Source organism: Saccopteryx bilineata, chromosome 5 (genome assembly GCF_036850765.1).
Source record: "Saccopteryx bilineata isolate mSacBil1 chromosome 5, mSacBil1_pri_phased_curated, whole genome shotgun sequence".
NCBI classification, from domain to species: domain Eukaryota; kingdom Metazoa; phylum Chordata; class Mammalia; order Chiroptera; family Emballonuridae; genus Saccopteryx; species Saccopteryx bilineata.
The window spans coordinates 59,986,562-60,006,699 of record NC_089494.1 but is presented as its reverse complement, the minus strand read 5'-3'; the positions used below and the strand labels follow the sequence as shown (position 1 = coordinate 60,006,699).

Below are 20,138 nucleotides of genomic sequence, written 5' to 3'. Positions count from 1 at the left end.
ACCACAGGCCAGGCTCCTCTGCATGTTTTTGTTTGTTTGTTTGTATTTTTCTGAAGTTGGAAACGGGGAGGCAGTCAGACAGACTCACATGCGCCCGACTGAGATCCAACCGGCACGCCCACCAAGGGGCGATGCTCTGCCCACCAGGGGGTGATGCTCTGCCCCTCCGAGGCGTTGCTCTGTTGCGACCAGAGCCACTCTAGCGCCTGGGGCAGAGGCCAAGGAGCCATCACCAGCACCTGGGCCATTTTTGCTCCAATGGAGCCTTGGCTGCAGGAGGGGAAGAGAGAGACAGAGAGGAAGGAGAGGGGGAGAGGTGGAGAAGCAGATGGGCGCTTCTCCTGTGTGCCCTGGCCGGGAATCAAACCCAAGACTCCTGCACACCAGGCCGACGCTCTACCACTGAGTCAACCGGCCAGGGCTGCATGTTTTTATGTTTCAGTTTTCTTTGCCTCATTATGTTTGCTTTCCATTTTATAAAAATGAATTGACAAGCCCTGGCTGGTAGCTCAGTGGATAGAGCACCCATCTGGCATATGGATGTCCCCGGTTTGATTCCTGGTCAGGGCATACAGGAAAAGTGACCATCTGCTTCTCACTGTTCTCCCTCTCCTTTCTCTCATCCCTTCCCGCAGCCAGTGGCTCAATAGGTCCCAGCATCGACCCCAGTGCTGAGGACAGCTTGGTTGGTCTGAGTGTCAGCCCCAGGCACTGAGGATAGCTCAGTACTCGAGCATCAGCCCCAGCTGGGGTTGCCAGGTGGTTCCCAGTCGGGATGTATGTAAGAATCTGTCTCGCTATTTCTCCTCCTCTCACCTAAAAAAGAAAATGGATTGACATCTCTGGTCTGCCTTAGTTTCCTCTCCCATTCTTTATGTCTTTCTTGGTTTATGTTTTTATTTCATTTATTTTTTGAATGGTTGTAGAGATAAATGTGTGAATTTGATCCTTCATGTCTAAGCAGTTATCAGTGATTTGGTGTTACATTTTTCCCTTTAGTTTTTTTTTTTTAGGAAATAAAAAATATAACATTCAATGATTTTTTTAACATTAGGAATTTCATTAATGTATTCATTATGTTGAAACATCAAACTTATTAAATTCCAGGGTCTTAGAAGTCAGATACGGGATATTATAGTGTGTGTGTGTGTGTGTGTGTGTGTGTGTGTGTTTGTGTGTTTAAAAAATACCTATCATATCATGTGCTTAGGTCCTGAGTAAATTTATATTCGAAGAATGAACATATTATTGACTGTTTTAATTGATTCATTCCTTAGTTCTTAGTTTTTGCTGACCATTTTTGCTATACGAGTTGCTCACCAAATGAGTAAATACTATATTAATTATTTCTGAAATTGAAAATATTGTAGTGTTTAATGTGTCATTGTCAACAAAAGTTGATTGACCACTTGCAGAGTTTGTGGACACTGCACTATTTTGCAGGTTGTTTTTTGTAATATAGTATTTAGCCTAATTACTTTCAGCTGATGTTAGCCTTTCTTGCTAGCATGTCTTTTATGCACTGATTGCCATTGTTATAAACCTACTCTGTCCAATAGAACTTTCTGTGATGATGTAAATGTTCTGTTATTTGTGCTGTCCAATAGATATGATATGTACTAGCCACATGTGACTTTTGAGCACTTGAAATGTGATTAGTATGACTGGGGAACTGAATTTAAAATTTTTATTGAATTTTAATTTATTTAAATTTAAGTTAAATAGCCACAGAGTACTAGTGGCTACCATATTGTACAACACAGTTTATAGATCATTACTTTGATAGGATGCACTAAGGTTTTTATTAAAATATTTTATATTGTTAGTCATTTGACAATTTAGATATTGGCCACACCCAGTTACAAGGGAGCCTGGGAAATGAAGTTCATATTTCAGGCAGTCATGTGTGAAGACACGAGTTCTATCACTGTAGAGAAAGGGGGAACATATGGGGGAATAATTGGGAGCCTCTGCTATAGTAAACTCAGACCTTTTGTTGACTTTGTCACTAAGCATTGAATCCTTATTATAAGTAGTGTACTATCTTACAGTAGCTGTAGGAAAATGAGGGATATTGGCAGAATTATTAAAAATTCAAAGCTATTCCTTGGCTAAAGTATTACTTTTACTTGGTGACATCAGACATGTAGACATAAGTTACAGATCAGTGCAGGAATCAGTGGGTGTAAGAAGAGAAGGATCAGACTCATCATGAGGGCTTTGTTTTTAGAGAGGAGCATTCCTAGAGGACTGGAGTTTTGGATTTGAAGAAGAGCCTTGACATACTTTTAAAGTGTATTTTTTTAAAATTATTTATTTATTCGTTTTTAGAGAGGAGAGAGAGAGGGGGAGAGAGAGAAACAGAGAGAGAGAAGGGGGAGGAGCTGGAAGCATCAATTCCCATATGTGCCTTGACCAGGCAAGCCCAGGGTTTCGAACCGGCAACTTCAGCATTTCTAGGTCGACGCTTTATCCACTGCGCCACCACAGGTCAGGCTGAGCCTTGACATACTTTTAGGCAAAGGGAGTACTTTGTATAAGCTAATACACTGTTGAACAATCTTACTACTTCACAAGAGTCTCAAGATTGATTTCTAATCTAGAACTGAGGAAGGAATTGTTATAAGTAACCCTATGAGAAATCAATTGGGTAGGATAGGCTAGTTTATTCATAATATTAGTATATGATAAGCAATAGCCTTACTTATTAATTAATCTTAACTGACATTTGACTGCTATTTGTAGTAGTTTCCTTAGTTTTGAAATAGATAAAAAAATTTTCTAATTTGTACGTGGTAATTAAAACCATTGTAACCTATGACTTCCCATTGAATAATATTATAGAAAAAAGATAGGTATATTTTGTGAGTGGATAAAACAAATATCGATGTCATAGAAGAGAGAACAGGGAAGTAAGCTTTGAGTGTTCCAAAAATAGTGGAAAGAACCAATCAGAAGCCATGTAGGTTTGGCAAAGAGTTTACTGATATATTAAAAACATTTAAAAATGAATTAGGATATATATAGTCAATACATTTTTGTATTTTTTCGCTTAGTATTATAGTGTGGACACTGTGCCAATACATGGAAACAACCATAATGTCCATTGATAGAGGACTGGATAAAAAAGATGTAGTGTGTGTATATATATATATATGTATATATACACACACACACACACACACACATACATACATACATATATATACACACAATGGAATACCACTCAGCCATAAGAAATGACATTGCTATTTATGACAACATGGATAGATCTTGAGAACATTATGCTGAGTGAAATAAATATATCAGAAAAGGCTAAGAACTCTGTGATTTCACACATAGGTGAGATATAAAACTGAGACTCATGGACATAGATAAAAGTGAAGTGGTTACCAGGGGGAGGGGGACATGGGAGAAGGGGTAGGGAGAAGGGTGTAAAGAGGGAGAAATATATGATGATGATGATGGAAGACGATTTGACTTTGGGTGATGGGTATACAACATAATCAACAGTTAAGTGCTATAGAAATGCTTACCTGAAACCTCTAGATTCTTATTGATCAATCTCACCCTGTTAAATTTATGTTTCTAAATAAAATTTTAAAAATATGATTTTAAGTTGCATAATATTTCATGGTTTGGATATACTGTGAATAATTTACTGATTCCTTATTGTTAGATATTTAAGTTGCTTATAAATTTTTTGTTACTCTAAACAAAGTGAAAATTATATTTCTAATAAGTGATAGTAAGCATACAAACTAGGATATTTAGTATTATTGGAGAGAATTTTGAAGTAGCAGAAGAAACATTTAGAGAATTTTTTCCTAAGACAAGAAAGAGTAGTGGAATTAAGTAATACCTTATAAAATTTGGACTTCTGTCATCTGTTAAGAAAATTAAAGCAATATACAGTATTGACTTACATAAACTAATATAGCAAAATGTGGACAATTTATGTTTCCTTATATGTATAAATGCTTTAAACTTCATATATTTACTGGTGTCTGTATCATTGAATTTTTAGTTGTGAAATGATTTATTTTTGTTTGGAATACAAATCTTTTATTTCTAGTATATTTACTCTTTTCCAATAAAGTGCTACTGTATAAACCATTACTGAAGTCTAGGAGAGAAATTTTTTAAAAGTTGTGTTCAGCTATACATACACATTGTGTTCAGATATACATATAGTTTACTAGGCTTACTATGCTTCTCTTGATTTACAGGCCTTTTTGCAGATGTGTAGTTTGCCCATCAAAGTGGTTTGTAGGGCAAATGCAGAATATATGTCTCCATCTGGTAAGTCTTTTTCTTTTTCTCTATTAATATTCTACATTAATAAAATTGCACTGCTACTCCAGTTTTGTACCTAGATTTTTTAAGTGTCAGGTTTGCAGTATTGTAGTGGACATGTCTGTGCATTTCAGTTGTGTTCAGAGGAATTGTTTTAAATAATAGATATTAAGAAAGTACAAAATCTTAGATTTTGCCAATCTTATTTACATAGGATTGTTTGCTTTTCACAAAACGAACTTTTTTTTTTTTAAGTGAGAAGCAGGGAGGCAGAGACAGACTCCCACATGGGCCCCGACCAGGATCCACCCAGCAAGCCCCCTACCAGGTGATGCTCTGCCAGTCAGGTCGGCTGCTCTGTTGCTCGGCAACTGAGCTATTTTAGCATCTGAGGTGAGGCCATGGAGCCATCCTCAGTGCCCGGGGCCAACTTTGCTTCATTTTAGCCATGGCTGGAGGAGGAGAAGAGTTATTATAGAGAGATAGAGTGAGGGTAGGAGGAGGAATGGAGAAGCAGATGGGTGCTTCTCCTGTGTGCCCTGACCAGGAATTGAACCCGGGACTTCCACACACCGGGCCGACGCTCTACCACTGAGCCAAATGGCAGGGCCAAAACAAACTTTAATATTAATGAATCCATTTATTATTAAACAGACTTTTTAAATTATACTATCCCATTATAAAGATGGAAAAAGAAAGATTGTGAAATAATTAAATTAACTTGTCAAATTATTTCTGAATGTTTTTATAGTTTCCAATCCTTTTTATTTTAACTGGCTTTATGATACCGTTTACTAAGGTTTTAAATTTTATGCTAATTTTCATAATCAGAATTGCTTTTTGTGTGTCACATTTTAGTAAAACACAGTTTTAAATAAATATGATTCAGGTAATTTTTAAATAAAATAAAATACAACAAAGCTGATAAATGTTAAATAGATGTGATATGGATTGTTATAACTATGATTTTGCTGGAGCAGTAATAACACAGAATTATTCCTTCATGAATGAATCTTGTTGACTGTAACTGATGGGCATAAGTGTGTTCCATTGTTTTTTAGGGAAACAATTATCTCTTCATTTTAATGGTAACTTGTATTAAACCCTTTTTTTCCATCTTAAGTTCTTAAGGGTGGTAATAATTGTCAAAAGCTATGAAGATGCTTTCTCCATACACACTGAAAATTCTATATGCATACATGTATACAGGGCCAGACAAAAGTAGGCTTTATAGTTTATACGGAAAAGAATATAATAATTAATAAATAATAATACAAGAATAAACTGTATTTTATATGCTCAGAACTATAAATCAACTTTTGCCCCACCCTATATTTGTAGGTTTATGAATATGCATTTTAAAACGTTTCCATAAAAAAGTTTCTAGATTTACATACATATATATTAGATTCTTGAAGACCATTAATTGATTCATTTTGTGTTAATTTTATGCATAGATTTTGTAAACTTCACTGAATTCTGGAGTGATAAATCTTGGGTTCCATCTATTTTTTTCCTCTTTGTAGTCACATGAAGAGTATAGATAGACATAAAATGGTTAGTAATTTTTTTTTTTTTTTTTTTGTGAGAGGAGAGGAGGCAGAGAGAGACTCCTACCTGCGCCCCAACCTGTATTTACCCGGCAAGCCCACTAGGGGGCGATGCCCTGCCCATCTGGGCCCTTAATCTGTTGCAACCTGAGCCATTTTTTTTTTAGCACTTGAGGAGGAGGCCACAGAGCCATCCTCAATGCCCGGGACCAACTTGCTCCAATGAAGCCCTGGCTGCAGGAGGGAAGGAGAACAGAAAGAAAGAGAGAGAGAGAGGGAGAGGGAGACGTGAGAGGAGAGTGAAGGGGTGAAGAACCAGATAGTCGCTTCTGTGTGCCCTGAATGGGGATCAAACATGGGACATCCAAATGCCAGGGCGACACTACTGCTGAACCAACTGGCTAGGGCCAAAATGGTAGTAATTTAATACTGAACTTGATATCTTTGGTATATAAGGAGAAACTATATCTAGGTGTTTCCCTAAATGACTATACTATTATTAAGTATCACCTAGGTAGGTACCTAGCTTCTTATAGACTATGAAACACAAACAGATAAATATTATAAAGACAGATAATATTGTAGACACTAATGTAATTGTAGATAAATACATACATTCATACATACATACATACATGAGAGATGTCTTTTATAGATAAATGAAAATAGCGCTTTCTATTAAGATATTTAAAATTTATCATATCTCAAGTATTCTCTTTCAGCATATGATTTGGGGTGATCAAGGGAATATATTTTATTTTATTTGCTTCTTTGATCTTGTTGAATACTTTTAAAATAAAAGCATCATAGAATAGTCAGAAGACCAGTTGGCTAAGTGTTAGGAAATTTTTACTCTAGTCCTTCTGTGATTTTGTCACATATTAACAGTTTTGGGGGGAAATTTTACTTGTCTTTTTTTGAGCCCCAGTGACTTCATCTTTAATTTGAGGTTGTTGGATTAGATGACATCCAAGGTCTTTTCTATTTCTAATATTCTCTAAATCTACATACTTATTGGCAACATCCTCTTGCTTTCTTTGGAAACAAAAGTTGTAAAACTGATTATTCTGTCTTAAGTGAGAAAGAGTGTCCTTAGTTTTATTTTGATTGGTGCTAGAGAGTAACTGTCTTAAGTGTGCTTCTGCCTGATAATGATATAATAAGGCTATAACATTGACTCCACTTTGAAGTAATGCAAGTAACAGAAAACATTATTCACTTCTACTGTAATTTCTTGCCTTTTATATACTGCTCACAAAAATTAGGGGATATTGATAGATTCATATTCATTTTGAAATATTCCCTAATTTTTGTGAGCAGTATATATTTTTTATATTTAGAGGTATTTAAATCCTCATTGACTACCCACACTACTTTCCTGTTTCAGAATCTCCAGTGCTCAAAGTATTTTTAAGTAAAGAAATAATGTTTTCTCCAAGAACTCCAAACTGGTCATTGAAAATGAGAAATACACTGTGCTCTCAAAATGTTATACTCTAGAAATACCCTTCAGTCTAGGCATTCATGAATAGTTTTCATTCTCAGATTATTTCATCTCAGAGGATCTGCACTATTTCTAGCAGTATAGTAGTTACAAAGATTTTATCCCAATTTAAAAACAATATGATCTAATGCTTACCCAGATAAGAATTTTATTTCTTTATTGAAAGATTTGTAAAGCAATAGAAGAAAAGAATGCAGAATTCAGTGGTTCTATGTTGGTAACATAGATTTTTAAAATGCGTCTATTAAGTTGTGCTCCAAAAAATCTGGCTTCCTTTGTAAGGTGTTACCCTATGGATGCAGACAAAGCTTTTGTTGGTGCTGTCCACCTCATTCATTACCCTCAGGCTGACTGAGCCTCAGAGGAGTGCATCTATTGAAAAGGACCGTGAAGAAGCCTGATGTTAATGTGAACTCTATTTGAACTAGGCCTGACAGCAAGTTTTATTCTCTAGTTTTGGGGGTAAATTTTATTGGTATTTGGAAACTATTTTGTTCTCATCATCTCTGATAATTTCATCAACTTTAGTATTTATAAGAATGAAATAATTTTTTAACATGGCTTTCATTTAGAGAAGCCAATTTTTAAAAGCATCCTACTTGTTCTTTCTTCCCACGTGTATTGGGAACATACTTTGGATTGTTCATTCTCTTAATTCCTAATGTTTCTAATTCAAAGACATTTATTAGTACACCATTATGTACCTAAAATATTGACCTTAATGAGTATCTGAGAATTGAAAGAAGAAGATGTGAAAATAAGTCCTTTTTCTCCTCCTCCTCCTCCTCCTCCTCCTCCTCTTCCTTCTCCTCCTCTTCCTCCTCCCCCTCCTTCTCCTCCTCCTTCTTCCTTTTTCTTTTTTCTTTTCCAAATGAGAGGAAGGGAGATAGAGAGACAGACTCCTGCATGAGCCCAACCAGGATCCACTTGGCACCTCCCCCCAACTGGGGGTGATGCTCTGCCCATCTTGGGTCATGCTCACAACCGAGCTATTTTTAGTACCTGAGGTGGAGGTTCCAAGGAGCCATCCTCAGCGGCCAGGGCATTTGCACTCAAGCCAATCAGGCCATGGCTGTGGGAGAGAAACAGAGGGAAAAAGGGGAGGGAAAGGGGTGGAGAAGCAGATGGTCACTTCTCCTGTGTGCTCTGACTATTGGGAATTGAGATATCCACATGCCTGGCTGATGCTCTACCACTAAGCCAATGGGCCAGGGCTGAAAGTACGTCTTTTTAAATATAGTTTAAAATATGGAGTGATTCATTTTACTCTGAAGAGAAGGCTCAGTTGAATCTATCAGCGGTCATAAACCAATGTCTGGGCTTGGTTCAGGTAATTTGAATAATTGATATTTGCAGCTATAGAGTGATCTGTTAGTGTTAGCTCTGAAAAGGGAATATTGTGCTGTTATGTATAAGTGAGAACTCCAGAGATGAGTAATTCAAATTTTTCTTTTTTTCTTTTGTTGTAAAACAAATAATCAGTGTTTAAAAATATGTATTTTTTAAATGTACACATTGAATTGTAATTTTCAAAAGTTATAGCTTTATGAAATTCTGTATTTATAAAAACATATCCCAGTTTTGTGTTAAACTGTTTGGTAGCACAAACTTTAATTTCCTGCACAAACTTTAATTACTTAAAAGTGTTTTCATGGATTTTTTTTTCCTCAACAGGTAAAGTACCTTTTATTCATGTAGGAAATCAAGTAGTATCAGAACTTGGTCCAATAGTCCAATTTGTTAAAGCCAAGGTAATAAAAAAGATATTAAATGCATTTGATCACAACCGCTCTTAAATCATTTATCATTCTTTAGGATGTCTTAACATTTACATTGATTTTACCCTAGTTTTATAAAATGCCAATATAAACTACTGGAGAACTATTTCTAAAGTGTAAGTTTTTTCTTTTAATAATGCAAATCATTGGCAAAAGGAAGAGGTAATTTGATCTTTACGAAATGGTAGATACTTTTCTAACTTATGAGAATTTTGGTCATAAATGAAAACTGTTAGGTTGTTATAAAATGTCAAGGTAACCTTTGAGAAGGGAGATACAGGATCTGTTTAGAAGTTGAATTATTTAATTTATCCATTTGAATTATTCAGTTTAGATTTTAATAGTTGTTAAGGGGCAACCTCCATTAACATTTTGGGGAAAATCCTTCCAGACTTTCCTCTTTATATATATATAGAAAAACATGAGTCATACTATTATTAGTTATTTTGCAACCTGCCTTTTAAAATCATCAATATGTTTGGAAATTTATATATAAATATATATATATTTATATATAAATTACCCTTTTAAATTGTATAGCATTCTGTATATGAGTATATTATAATTTATTAAGTCTTTACTGATATACACTGAAGTTGTAAGTTGTTGCCAGTTTTTTGCTGTTACTTAGTGCTAAGGTAAATATTCTTATACATACACCTTTGTACACTTGTCAGATTATTTCCTTAGGAGAAATTCCTAAGAGTGATATTGCAATGTTATAGAATATGCATTTTTAAAATCTTAAAACAGAATGCCAGATTGAACTAAATGAATGCATTTTATGCATTCATTCATTTCTAGTGTATTAGAATTTAAAAATTGGTCTCTATTTTCCTATACTTTTATTTATCTTTGACCACTTTATAAGCAACACATGCCAGTCTTTTGGCATTCACTATTTTACTAATAAGGTTATTCTCTTAAAATAACAAGGTTTACAGATCATTTTTGTTTTCTTTTGTGAAATAATTGATAGTATAATTTTATCCATTGAAATGCATTTTTATGACAAACACTACTTATTAATATTTTGTAGAAATAGAGTATTATGTGTTTTCATATAAAATAAGTTTCTTTTTGGAAGCATTTTGAAAATTAATCCATTGCATATTTTCAGTAAAAAGGTTGATGTTATATTACTTGGTAGTAAGATAACTGAAAGATTTTGTATATTTAATATAATGCTCTTAAATTTTTTTAAATTCCCTTTAGGGCCATTCTCTTAGTGATGGGCTGGATGAGGTCCAAAAAGCAGAAATGAAAGCCTACATGGAATTAGTCAACAATATGCTGTTGACTGCAGAGGTATAATAGAAAATAATAGGCCTTGAAAATAAGCTTTTTCTCTCATAGAAGATAATCTTTTCTTATGGGTTATTTTAATGTTATCAACAAATAAGAAAATAGTCAAGCAATGCTAGGGCTAGGATGCTTACCCAAATTATTAGTTCATTATCTTTGAACAAATTGCCTGATGCTTTCTGTTCTAATTTTTCTGTTTGTAAAAAGGAGTGATTCTTGCCCACTTATGATATTACTTTGGCCTCATAAAGTTTACTTAAATAATATCTATAAGATACTTTAATGGTATTTAGAGATATACTATATGAATAAGAAATATTTTTATTAAGTACCACCATTAAATTTAATAATTATGTATAGCAATATTAGTGAAGAAAAAAAAACCGTTACATATGTGACTTTTATAAAGTTGGCTTATAAAAAATTACCATGGCAGAAAATAACTTTCTTTTTATCCATCTTTGGTATTATAAAGTTTTAGTGACTGTTTCTTTTGTTCCTAGTTGTATCTTCAGTGGTGTGATGAAGCTACAGTAGGGGAGGTGAGTGGTTCTGCAGCATTTATCTTAATTAAAATTTAATGAGAAAACACTTTGCTCAGAATCTCAAGTCCCTGCTCATAAATGAAACATTGTGGTTTATACCATTAGTGATACAGTTTTTCACATACTTTAATTTTGCTTGCACATACATTTTAGGGAAGCTATATTGTTATATATTGTTTGATATAACTGGTTGCAAAGTACATAAAAGTTTATATATTTTTAAAGGGAATGTTTTAAAATTTTAATTTTTTAGATTACAAACTCTGTATTTTTTTTTCAGATTGCTCTGTGTTCTCTAGGGGAAATATTCTATATTTCCCTTAGAATTCTATTTGTAAAAAGAGGCTTTGTTTTTAGAAAGAATCATGTTGTTGTTGTTGTTTTTTAAGTGAGAGGACGGGAGACAGACTCCTGCATGCGCCTCAACCGGGATCCACCTGACACCCACCGTCTGGGGCTGATGCCCTGCCCATCTGGGGCCAGTGCTCACAATTGAGCTATTTTTTAACTCCTGTGGAGGAGACTCCACAGAGCCATCCTCAGCACCTGGCCAGAGGGCTTGAATCAGTCCAGCCATGGCTGCGGGAGGGGAGGTGGAGGAGGAGAGGAGAAGCAGAGGGTTGCTTCTCCTGTGTGCCCTGACTTGGGATCGAACCCGGGACATCTACATGCCAAGTTGTCGCTCTACCACCAGCCAATCAGCCAGGGCAAAGTCACGGTTTTAACAGAATCTTTTTGTTGTAGATTACACATGCTAGGTACGGCTCTCCGTACGCGTGGCCTCTGAATCATATTTTGGCCTATCAGAAGCAGTGGGAAATCAAACGGAAGATGAAAGCTGTTGGATGGGGTAACAAGACTCTGGACCAGGTTAGTTCAGACTGAAGTTCACAAAACCCTCAATGTATTTAAGATAAACATTTAAAGCTTTAATTAATGTTTTATATTGATAGTCCTTTAAAAAATCTCAACATAATAAAAAAGTAATAAAATATTTGCTCTTATTTTCTTTGACATGAAGTAATTTTGTTTTATAAAAATCACATGCTTACTGTAAAATTCTATTATACACAAAAGTTCAAAAAGGAAATAAAAATTGCCTGAAATTCTGTGACCTAGAAGTTGCCACTGTTAATTGTTTGGAGAACATTTTTCTGGATGTCTCAATAACATTTTCCTTAAATGGGATCATATTATACCTAGCAGTCTATAACCTCTTTTTTTTCCCCACTCAACAATACATTGTGGGCATCTTTTATGCCAATAAATATTGCTTTGCAATATCAGGGCTTTTTAAAAAAAGACCCTGTTTAATATAGTGCTTAGTATATCTTTTATTTATTTATTTATTTTGGTCCTTAATTCACTGAAGTAGCAAGATTAAAAATTAAAAATTTTGTCTAGAACATGAGTTTGAACATTATTGGACTAATTAATGCCCCTTTTCCAAGTCTACCCCTAGTCCTAGCCAGCTGATTCACTTTTGTATGCCATTGACCACAAGGAGGATTGAGTAAATGAATAGGAATGGAGTAAATAAAATTTGTCTCTCCTAGTCGTCAATCAACTGAAATACTTTTGCTCATGGTAGGTCAGCAGTGTTATATTTATGAAGCAGGTTTCTTCCTTCCTTCCCTCCCTCCTTCCTTCTTTCCTTCCTTTCCCCTCTCCCTCTCCCTCTCCCTCTCCCTCTCCCTCTCCCTCTCCCTCTCCCTCTCCCTCTCCCTCTCCCTCTCCCTCTCCCTCTCCCTCTCCCTCTCCCTCTCCCTCTCCCTCTCCCTCTCCCTCTCCCTCTCCCTCTCCCTCTCCCTCTCCCTCTCCCTCTCCCTCTCCCTCTCCCTCTCCCTCTCCCTCTCCCTCTCCCTCTCCCTCTCCCTCTCCCTCTCCCTCTCCCTCTCCCTCTCCCTCTCCCCCTCCCCCTCCCCCTCCCCCTCCCCCCCCTCCCCCTCCCCCTCCCCCTCCCCCTCCCCCTCCCCCTCCCCCCCCCCTCCCCCTCCCCCTCCCCCTCCCCCTCCCCCTCCCCCTCCCCCTCCCCCTCCCCCTCCCTCTCCCTCTCCCTCTCCTCCCTCTCCCTCTCCCTCTCCTCCCTCTCCCTCTCCTCCCTCTCCCTCTCCTCCCTCTCCCTCTAATTCAGTGAGAGGATGGGAGTCAGAGACAGACTTCTGCATGTGCCCTCACTGGGACCCACCCAGAAAGCCCACTAAGGGGCGATGCTCTGTCCATCTGAGGTGTTCTGTTGCTCAGCAACTGAGCTCTTTAGTGCCTGAGGTGGAGGCCATGGAGCCATCCTCCAGCCCGAGCCCAATTCACTCCAAGCGAGCCATGGCTGCAGGGGGGGGGAGCAAGTGAGAGAAGGGAGGGGTGGAGAAGCAGATGGTCGCTTCTCCTGTGTGCCCTGAGCAGGAATTGAACTTGGGACATCCACACACTGGGCCTATGCTCTACCACTGAGACAACTGGCCAGGACCATGAAGCAGGATTCTCAATGTATGTCAAATTATTTGAATATATGGATTCAGGAAAAGTTTTTTTGTAGGGACTGGAGTTTTAAGGTAAAAATCTTTCTTGAGAGTAATTCTTATAAATAACTTAATTGTACTTGTATTTGAAAGCAATTAGCTCTCAAGTTTTCTTTGTATTTCTTGTATAGAAAGTAGTATTTATATTTTATATGTGACTTGTAATCTGATTTAAATATATTATAAAAGATTACTGAAATTTATATTTTTGTTATAAACTATAATATAAATTGTTTTAGACATATTTTATTGTTTTGCTAATTTAAATATTTTTCTTTTGGGTCTGTTGCCATACCAGGTCTTAGAAGACGTTGACCAGTGCTGTCAAGCTCTTTCTCAAAGACTGGGAACACAGCCATATTTCTTCAATAAGCAGTAAGAAATTTTATTTTTTTAAGTTCGTTTTTTTTTCTGTATTGTTAGGTTACAAACTTATTTTATCATAGAAGAATTATTTTATCAAGAAATATTTGTGAAAAGATTTAGTTGTATTTAAATTTATTTTTGCCTTCATTATACATTTACTTAGCACTTTTTGGGTGTCAGGCATTAGCGCTAGGCTCTGGGAGAGTGAGATTTCTATTTTAATTATTTTTATTTATTTTATTTTATTTTTTACAGAGACAGAGAGAGAGAGTCAGAGTGGGGGATAGACAGGGACAGACAGACAGGAACGGAGAGATGAGAAGCATCAATCATTAGTTTTTTGTTGCGCATTGCGACACCTTAGTTGTTCATTGATTGCTTTCTCATATGTGCCTTGACCGTGGGCCTTCAGCAGACCGAATAACCCCTTGCTCGAGCCAGTGACCTTGGGTCCAAGCTGGCGAGCTTTTTGCTCAAGCCAGATGAGCCTGCGCTCAAACTGGCAACCTTGGGTTCTCGAACCTGGGTCTTCCGCATCCCAGTCTGACGCTCTATCCACTGCGCCACTGCCTGGTCAGGCGAGAATGAGATTTCTAAAATGCAGTTTTTGCCATTAAGAATTTCTCTTAAGGGCAAATATGTTCAACCAGTCATTAGTGTTAAGATATGTTAGAGAAGCCCTGGCCGGTTTGCTCAGTGGTCGGCCCTGTGTGTGGAAGTCCCAGGTTTGATTACTGGCCAGGGCACACAGGAAAAGCGCCCATCTGCTTCTCTACCCTTCCCCCTCTCCTTCTTCTCTGTCTCTCTCTTCCCCTCCCGCAGCCAAGGCTCCATTGGAGCAAAGTTGCTCTGGGCACTGAGGACAGCTCCATGGCCTCTGCCTCAGGTGCTAGAATGGCTTTGGCCGTAGCGGTGCAACACCCAGATGGGGCGTTGCCTCCTGGTGGGCATGCTGGGTGGATCCCGGTCAGGTGCATGTGAGAGTCTGTCTGACTGCCTCCCTGCTTCTAACTTCGGAAAAATACCCCCAAAAAAGATATGTTAGAGATTCTACTAGAAGTAGTTCAAGGTGCTATATAAAGAAATATAGCATCATAACAGAATTCAAAACTTGCAAAATACTGTTCAGTTATAAAGTTTAGGGTCTGGCTGGTTTGCTCAGTGGATAGAGCATTGGCCAGGCATGTGGACATTCTGGGTTTGATCCCGGTCAAGGCACACAAGAGACGCAACCATCCGCTTCTCTTCCCCTTCTGCAGCCAGTGGCTCAATTCATTCGAGTGTGGTCTGGGAGCTGAGAATATCTTGGTTAGTTTGAGCTTTTCAGCTTCAAGCACTAAAAATAGCTCAGTTGATTCGAGCATCAGCACCAGTCATGGGTTGCTGAGTGGATCCTGGTTGGGGTGCATGTGGGAGTCTGTCTCACTGTCTCCCCCTCTATTCACTTAAAAAAGAAAGAAGGGTAACCATTCTTGTGTATATAGAGCGATACCCTGGTGACTAGAAAAGTGAATAAAACTAAACAATAAGAAATATTGTTGGATAGACAAGCACAATTAAGAACTTATCTTTTAAAAGTCAGTGAAAGTATTTGTAAAACACAGAAATGAATATGAAGATATAGATTAGATATTTATGTATATAGGTTAATTCATATTTCATTAAGATATTTTTTGGTAATTTGGAAAAGAATTTCTAATGTATGCAGTTATAATTTCAGTGTATCAGAACCGTCTATCCTGTGATCCAGTTTAAGATGGGCTTAAATTAGCATTTTAATCTCAATGATTTGCTTAGAAATTCTAACTTTTTCTTGGCTTTTTAATAAATTTTCTTTTTAGACTGATTATTTTTTATAAAGCTTTGCTATTTATTATAGCTTTATAGGCATTTATCTTTTATAACTATATCAAACATCTTTTGGTAGAGATATTAATTTTTGTAGCAGAAATGACTATTTGATAGGTTGGAAATATTTAAGTTATATATTATATACTATATATAACATGTTAAAATAAAATTAGAGTTTGTTGATCTCTGAAGAAAGGTCATAGAGTTCAAAAGCTCTAGGAGCAAAGCTCAGAAGGGGTGTGTTTTATTGTTTGAGGTTCATCATTGTGTTAGGAGTTAGTTTTATTATTGTACAAGCTGTCTTCATGGGAGAATAGATTTAACTTATTTTTCTCTTATTTAAGCTCAGTGTTAAAGAGTTAGTAACCAGGTAACATATGGCATGTGATTTAGTGGAAATATTCAATACATTTTTTTCTTCATAAGGGTGTAATTATATTTAAACTTGTAATGAAAAACTAAAAATCTAGAACAGTTGCAAAACCAAAGGTATCCTATTGAAGAACTGTTTGATATTAAGATATAGGTTTTTGAAATAACTTTACCTTATATGAGACCTAGATAAACAATTTCCCCTAACAGTTATGATTAAAGAATAGAATAGACTTAGTTTTTTTTTTTTTGTTTGTTTGTTTGTTTTTGGTAGGCCATTACCTTTAATCCTAGCTCACACTCAGAGGCCGAGAAATACACACAGTGGGAAAACCCCTCCCTTTCCACTCAGGGCTCCCAAAGCCACTGACTGATCCGAGTTTCCTAGAATCAAAGGTTTCTAGCTCACCAGCCTTATTCACCTCTGTTTCCCATCTCCTTCCTTCTCTCTGCACAAACTGGTTTCTCCTTCAGCACTCTACCATCTTGGCTGCCTCTCCTCTGCAATGCTGATGGCAGGATCTAAGTAGAATAGACTTAGTTTTTAATTTTAACTTGACCCAATTATACTGCCCACAAAAATTAGGGAATATTTTAAAATGAATATGAAGCTATAAAATATCCCCTAATTTTTGTGAGCAGTGTATTTAATTAATATTAACATGCAAATGAACTACATTTAGAAAAAGGTGGCCCTGGCTGGTTGGCTCAGCGGTAGAGCGTCGGCCTGGCGTGCGGGGGTCCCGGGTTCGATTCCCGGCCAGGGTACATAGGAGAAGCGCCCATTTGCTTCTCCACCCCCCCCCCTTCCTCTCTGTCTCTCTCTTCGCCTCCCGCAGCCAAGGCTCCATTGGAACAAAAATGGCCTGGGCACTGGGGATGGCTCCTTGGCCTCTGCCCCAGGCGCTAGAGTGGCTCTGGTCGCGGCAGAGCGACATCCTGGAGGGGCAGAGCATCGCCCCCTGGTGGGCAGAGCATTGCCCCTGGTGGGCGTGCCGGGTGGATCCCGGTCGGGCGCATGCGGGAGTCTGTCTGTCTCTCCCCGTTTCCAGCTTCAGGAAAAAAAAAAAAGAAAAAGAAAAAGGAACTTGTATTTTCACTTTGTTGTCGTAAAATTTCTCTCATTCCTGTATTTGTCACAGGAGTATTTACTTTGTTAGACACTATCCTCTAGTGAAAGAACTCTGGCTTAAGTCAAGATACTGACTTAAGTATTGGAGAGTATTAGATTCTGAGTCAGAGGCCTGAATTCTATTCTTGGCTCTAACATATACCAAACTTTTGCAGATTGTTTTATTTTCCTGCGTGTCCTCCCCTTACTGTCTTAAATTAGAATCAGTTTTTCTCTTAGCTTACCTACTGGGGATTTTGAGAGGGCTCCTGAAGGAAACCGAATAGCTTTGCTTGATAAGAGAAAGGGAAAGGGTAGTTGAGGGAGATCTTGCAGTAAGAATAGTAATTCTGAAAAAATGACAAAGAAGCTAAATGGTGCAAAAGCAAAAGAAAAATGAATTTGAAAAATATTAGAAATTATACAAGGTACATACTAAAATATGTGGCCTTTGATCGTTCAAAAATTTATAGTGTTGGTAGCTTATAAGTATTTAAGTCATTTCTGAAATGCAACAAAAACAAAATCTATACTACACTACCTTGCTGATGTGTGATATCTGTTAAGACACCTACACAAAGACTACTAGGTCATTTGTTTCTTCAAATATAGACTTGGAATGAAAAATTAAAACTTTGCCTAAAGAGATATTTCTATGCGTTTTTTTAATAAAGGGGAAGAAAAAATAGAAAAATATGTATTTTTTTCTAAATGTAATCAGGATAGAAAAAGTTACATACTCTCAAGTATTTATGACCATCTTGCAGGTCTGTGTTTTCCAGACAAAACCTGTTAGCTCGAAGAAGCTGAATAAATGTGAGTTAAAACTAGTTGAGTGAGAGATTGGAAAAAGAGTTAAATGCTGCTAGTAACCATTAAGTAAATAGTAAAATTTGAAAATACACCCTGACCAGTGGTAGCACAGTAGATAGAGTGTCACCCCGGGACACTGAGAACCCAGGTTTGGAAACAAGACCTGCAAGGTGGTCATAAATACTTGAGAGTATGTAACTTTTTCTATCCTGATTACATCATTGGTTTAAGTGTGGGCTCATCCTGCTTGAGCGCAGGCTCCTCAGCTTGAGCCCAAAGGTCACTGGCTTGAACAAGGGCTCACTGGCTCGGCTTGAACCCCCCAGATCCCCCTGCCCCCATTAAGTCATGCATAAGAAGCATGAAAGAATAGCAGATAACCAGCAGAAATGTGGGAGGAATGATAATACAAGATAAGAAGGCAACAAATTGCTTAGGACTTTAAAAATATATGTCACCCTGGAATATTTTTCTAATAAAAAGTCTATAAACATTTTCTTTATGCATCTTTTAAAGCATTTACTAAGTTGTACTCTGGTAATTTATGTTTTGTGTCCATGTCTTAGAATACCTTTCTTGTTTTTATATCTCTAGCATCTGGCACAGTTTCTGGCAAAAGGGAGCCCTGTTATATTTTTTTAGTGGAAAATTTAATGAATAAGATGAATTATGATCAATTATACCAATATTATTTTAATGTATTTAAACAATATTGTGGCCCTGGCTGGTTGGCTCAGTGGATTGAACATTGGCCTAGCATATGGACATCCTGGTTCGATTCCCAGTCAGGGTACACAAGAGAAGTGACATCACCTTCAGGATATACAAGAGAAGTGACCATCTGCTTCTCTTCCCCTACCACTCTCCCTTCTCTCTCTCTCTTTCCCTTCAGGGCCTTTGTTGGTCCTAGCGTTGGCCTCAGGTACTGAGGATAGCTCGGTTGATTCAAGCACTGGCCTCAGAGGGAGGTTGATCCTGGTCAGGGTGCATGCAGGATTCTGTCTCACTATCTCCCCTCCTCTCATTTAAAAAAATAAATGCTGTTACTTCATAAAGGAAGTCATACAACTAGCAAATCATAGTTTAAAAGACTTTATTTCATATCTTTATAGCAAACTCCAACTTAAAACAACAAATTATGCCAAATTGGAGTAGGATTTATTTCTTTGTGTGACTTTTTTTCTTATAAATAGATGAATAAAATGTTACAAAAAATAGTATATATCCTACCGTACAGATTAAACACTATTAATGTTATCCTCATTTCTACTTTTATTTTAGGCCTACTGAACTAGATGCACTGGTATTTGGCCATCTGTACACCATTCTTACCACACAGTTGACCAATGATGAACTTTCTGAGAAGGTGAAAAACTATAGCAATCTTCTTGCTTTTTGTAGAAGAATTGAACAACAGTATTTTGAAGATAGTGGTAAAGGCAGCTCATCTATCAGATTGTCTTAGAGTTATATGTTAATTTAATTATTAAAAAAATTAACTTTTGATGCCTGACCTATGGTGGTGCAGTGGATAAAGTGTCGACTTGGAATGCTGAGGTCACCAGTTCAAAATCCTGGGTTTGCCTTGTCAAGGCACATACAGGAGTTGATGCTTCCTGCTCCTCCCCTTCTTCCCTCTTTCTCCCTTCTCTAAAATGAATAAATAAAAAAGCTTTAAAAAAGATTTAACTTTTGAAATATATGTTACTTGAATGATACAATAGTGGTATCAGAACTTTAAAAACAAAACACTGCTTTTTTGCCACCTCAAAATAAATTCTGTAATGTATCTTATATATGTACTTGATACTGTTGTTTATGTATACATTGATATAATTCTGAATTACTTCATTTGATATGTTATGCTCTGTAGCTTGAAATTTTTGTTTTTTTGAAACTTGTTATGTATATAAAAGTAAACATTAAACAACTATATGGCTGGTGTATTTACTTGTTCTTTCTGAAAGCCACTCTCTGAGCTTTATACATGCAACGAACAGTGTCTTTTCTAAGGCAAGTAATTTGTGTTCCTACTCCCAAGGCTATTTTACTAGATACATGGTAAGCCTTGTCCTAGGACAAATGTTAACAAGGGTGCTCTTGGAAAATGTGAGTGATTACCATTTAA

The 20,138-nt window shown here is 37.0% G+C and overlaps 1 protein-coding gene across 1 annotated transcript in view; it reads left to right on the top strand.

Annotated features, from left to right (window-relative positions):
* The window catches only part of MTX2 (metaxin 2), a 65,510-nt gene extending 45,541 nt beyond the window's left edge, over window positions 1-19,969 (top strand). The window contains exons 4-10 of the mRNA XM_066279386.1: window positions 4,230-4,302; window positions 9,025-9,101; window positions 10,344-10,436; window positions 10,937-10,975; window positions 11,723-11,848; window positions 13,796-13,872; window positions 19,292-19,969. Of these exons, the coding sequence (XP_066135483.1) occupies window positions 4,230-4,302; window positions 9,025-9,101; window positions 10,344-10,436; window positions 10,937-10,975; window positions 11,723-11,848; window positions 13,796-13,872; window positions 19,292-19,475 (669 nt within the window). The 3' untranslated portion in view covers window positions 19,476-19,969. The remainder of the gene's footprint in view (window positions 1-4,229; window positions 4,303-9,024; window positions 9,102-10,343; window positions 10,437-10,936; window positions 10,976-11,722; window positions 11,849-13,795; window positions 13,873-19,291) is intronic.
* Window positions 19,970-20,138: the final 169 nt, after the last annotated feature.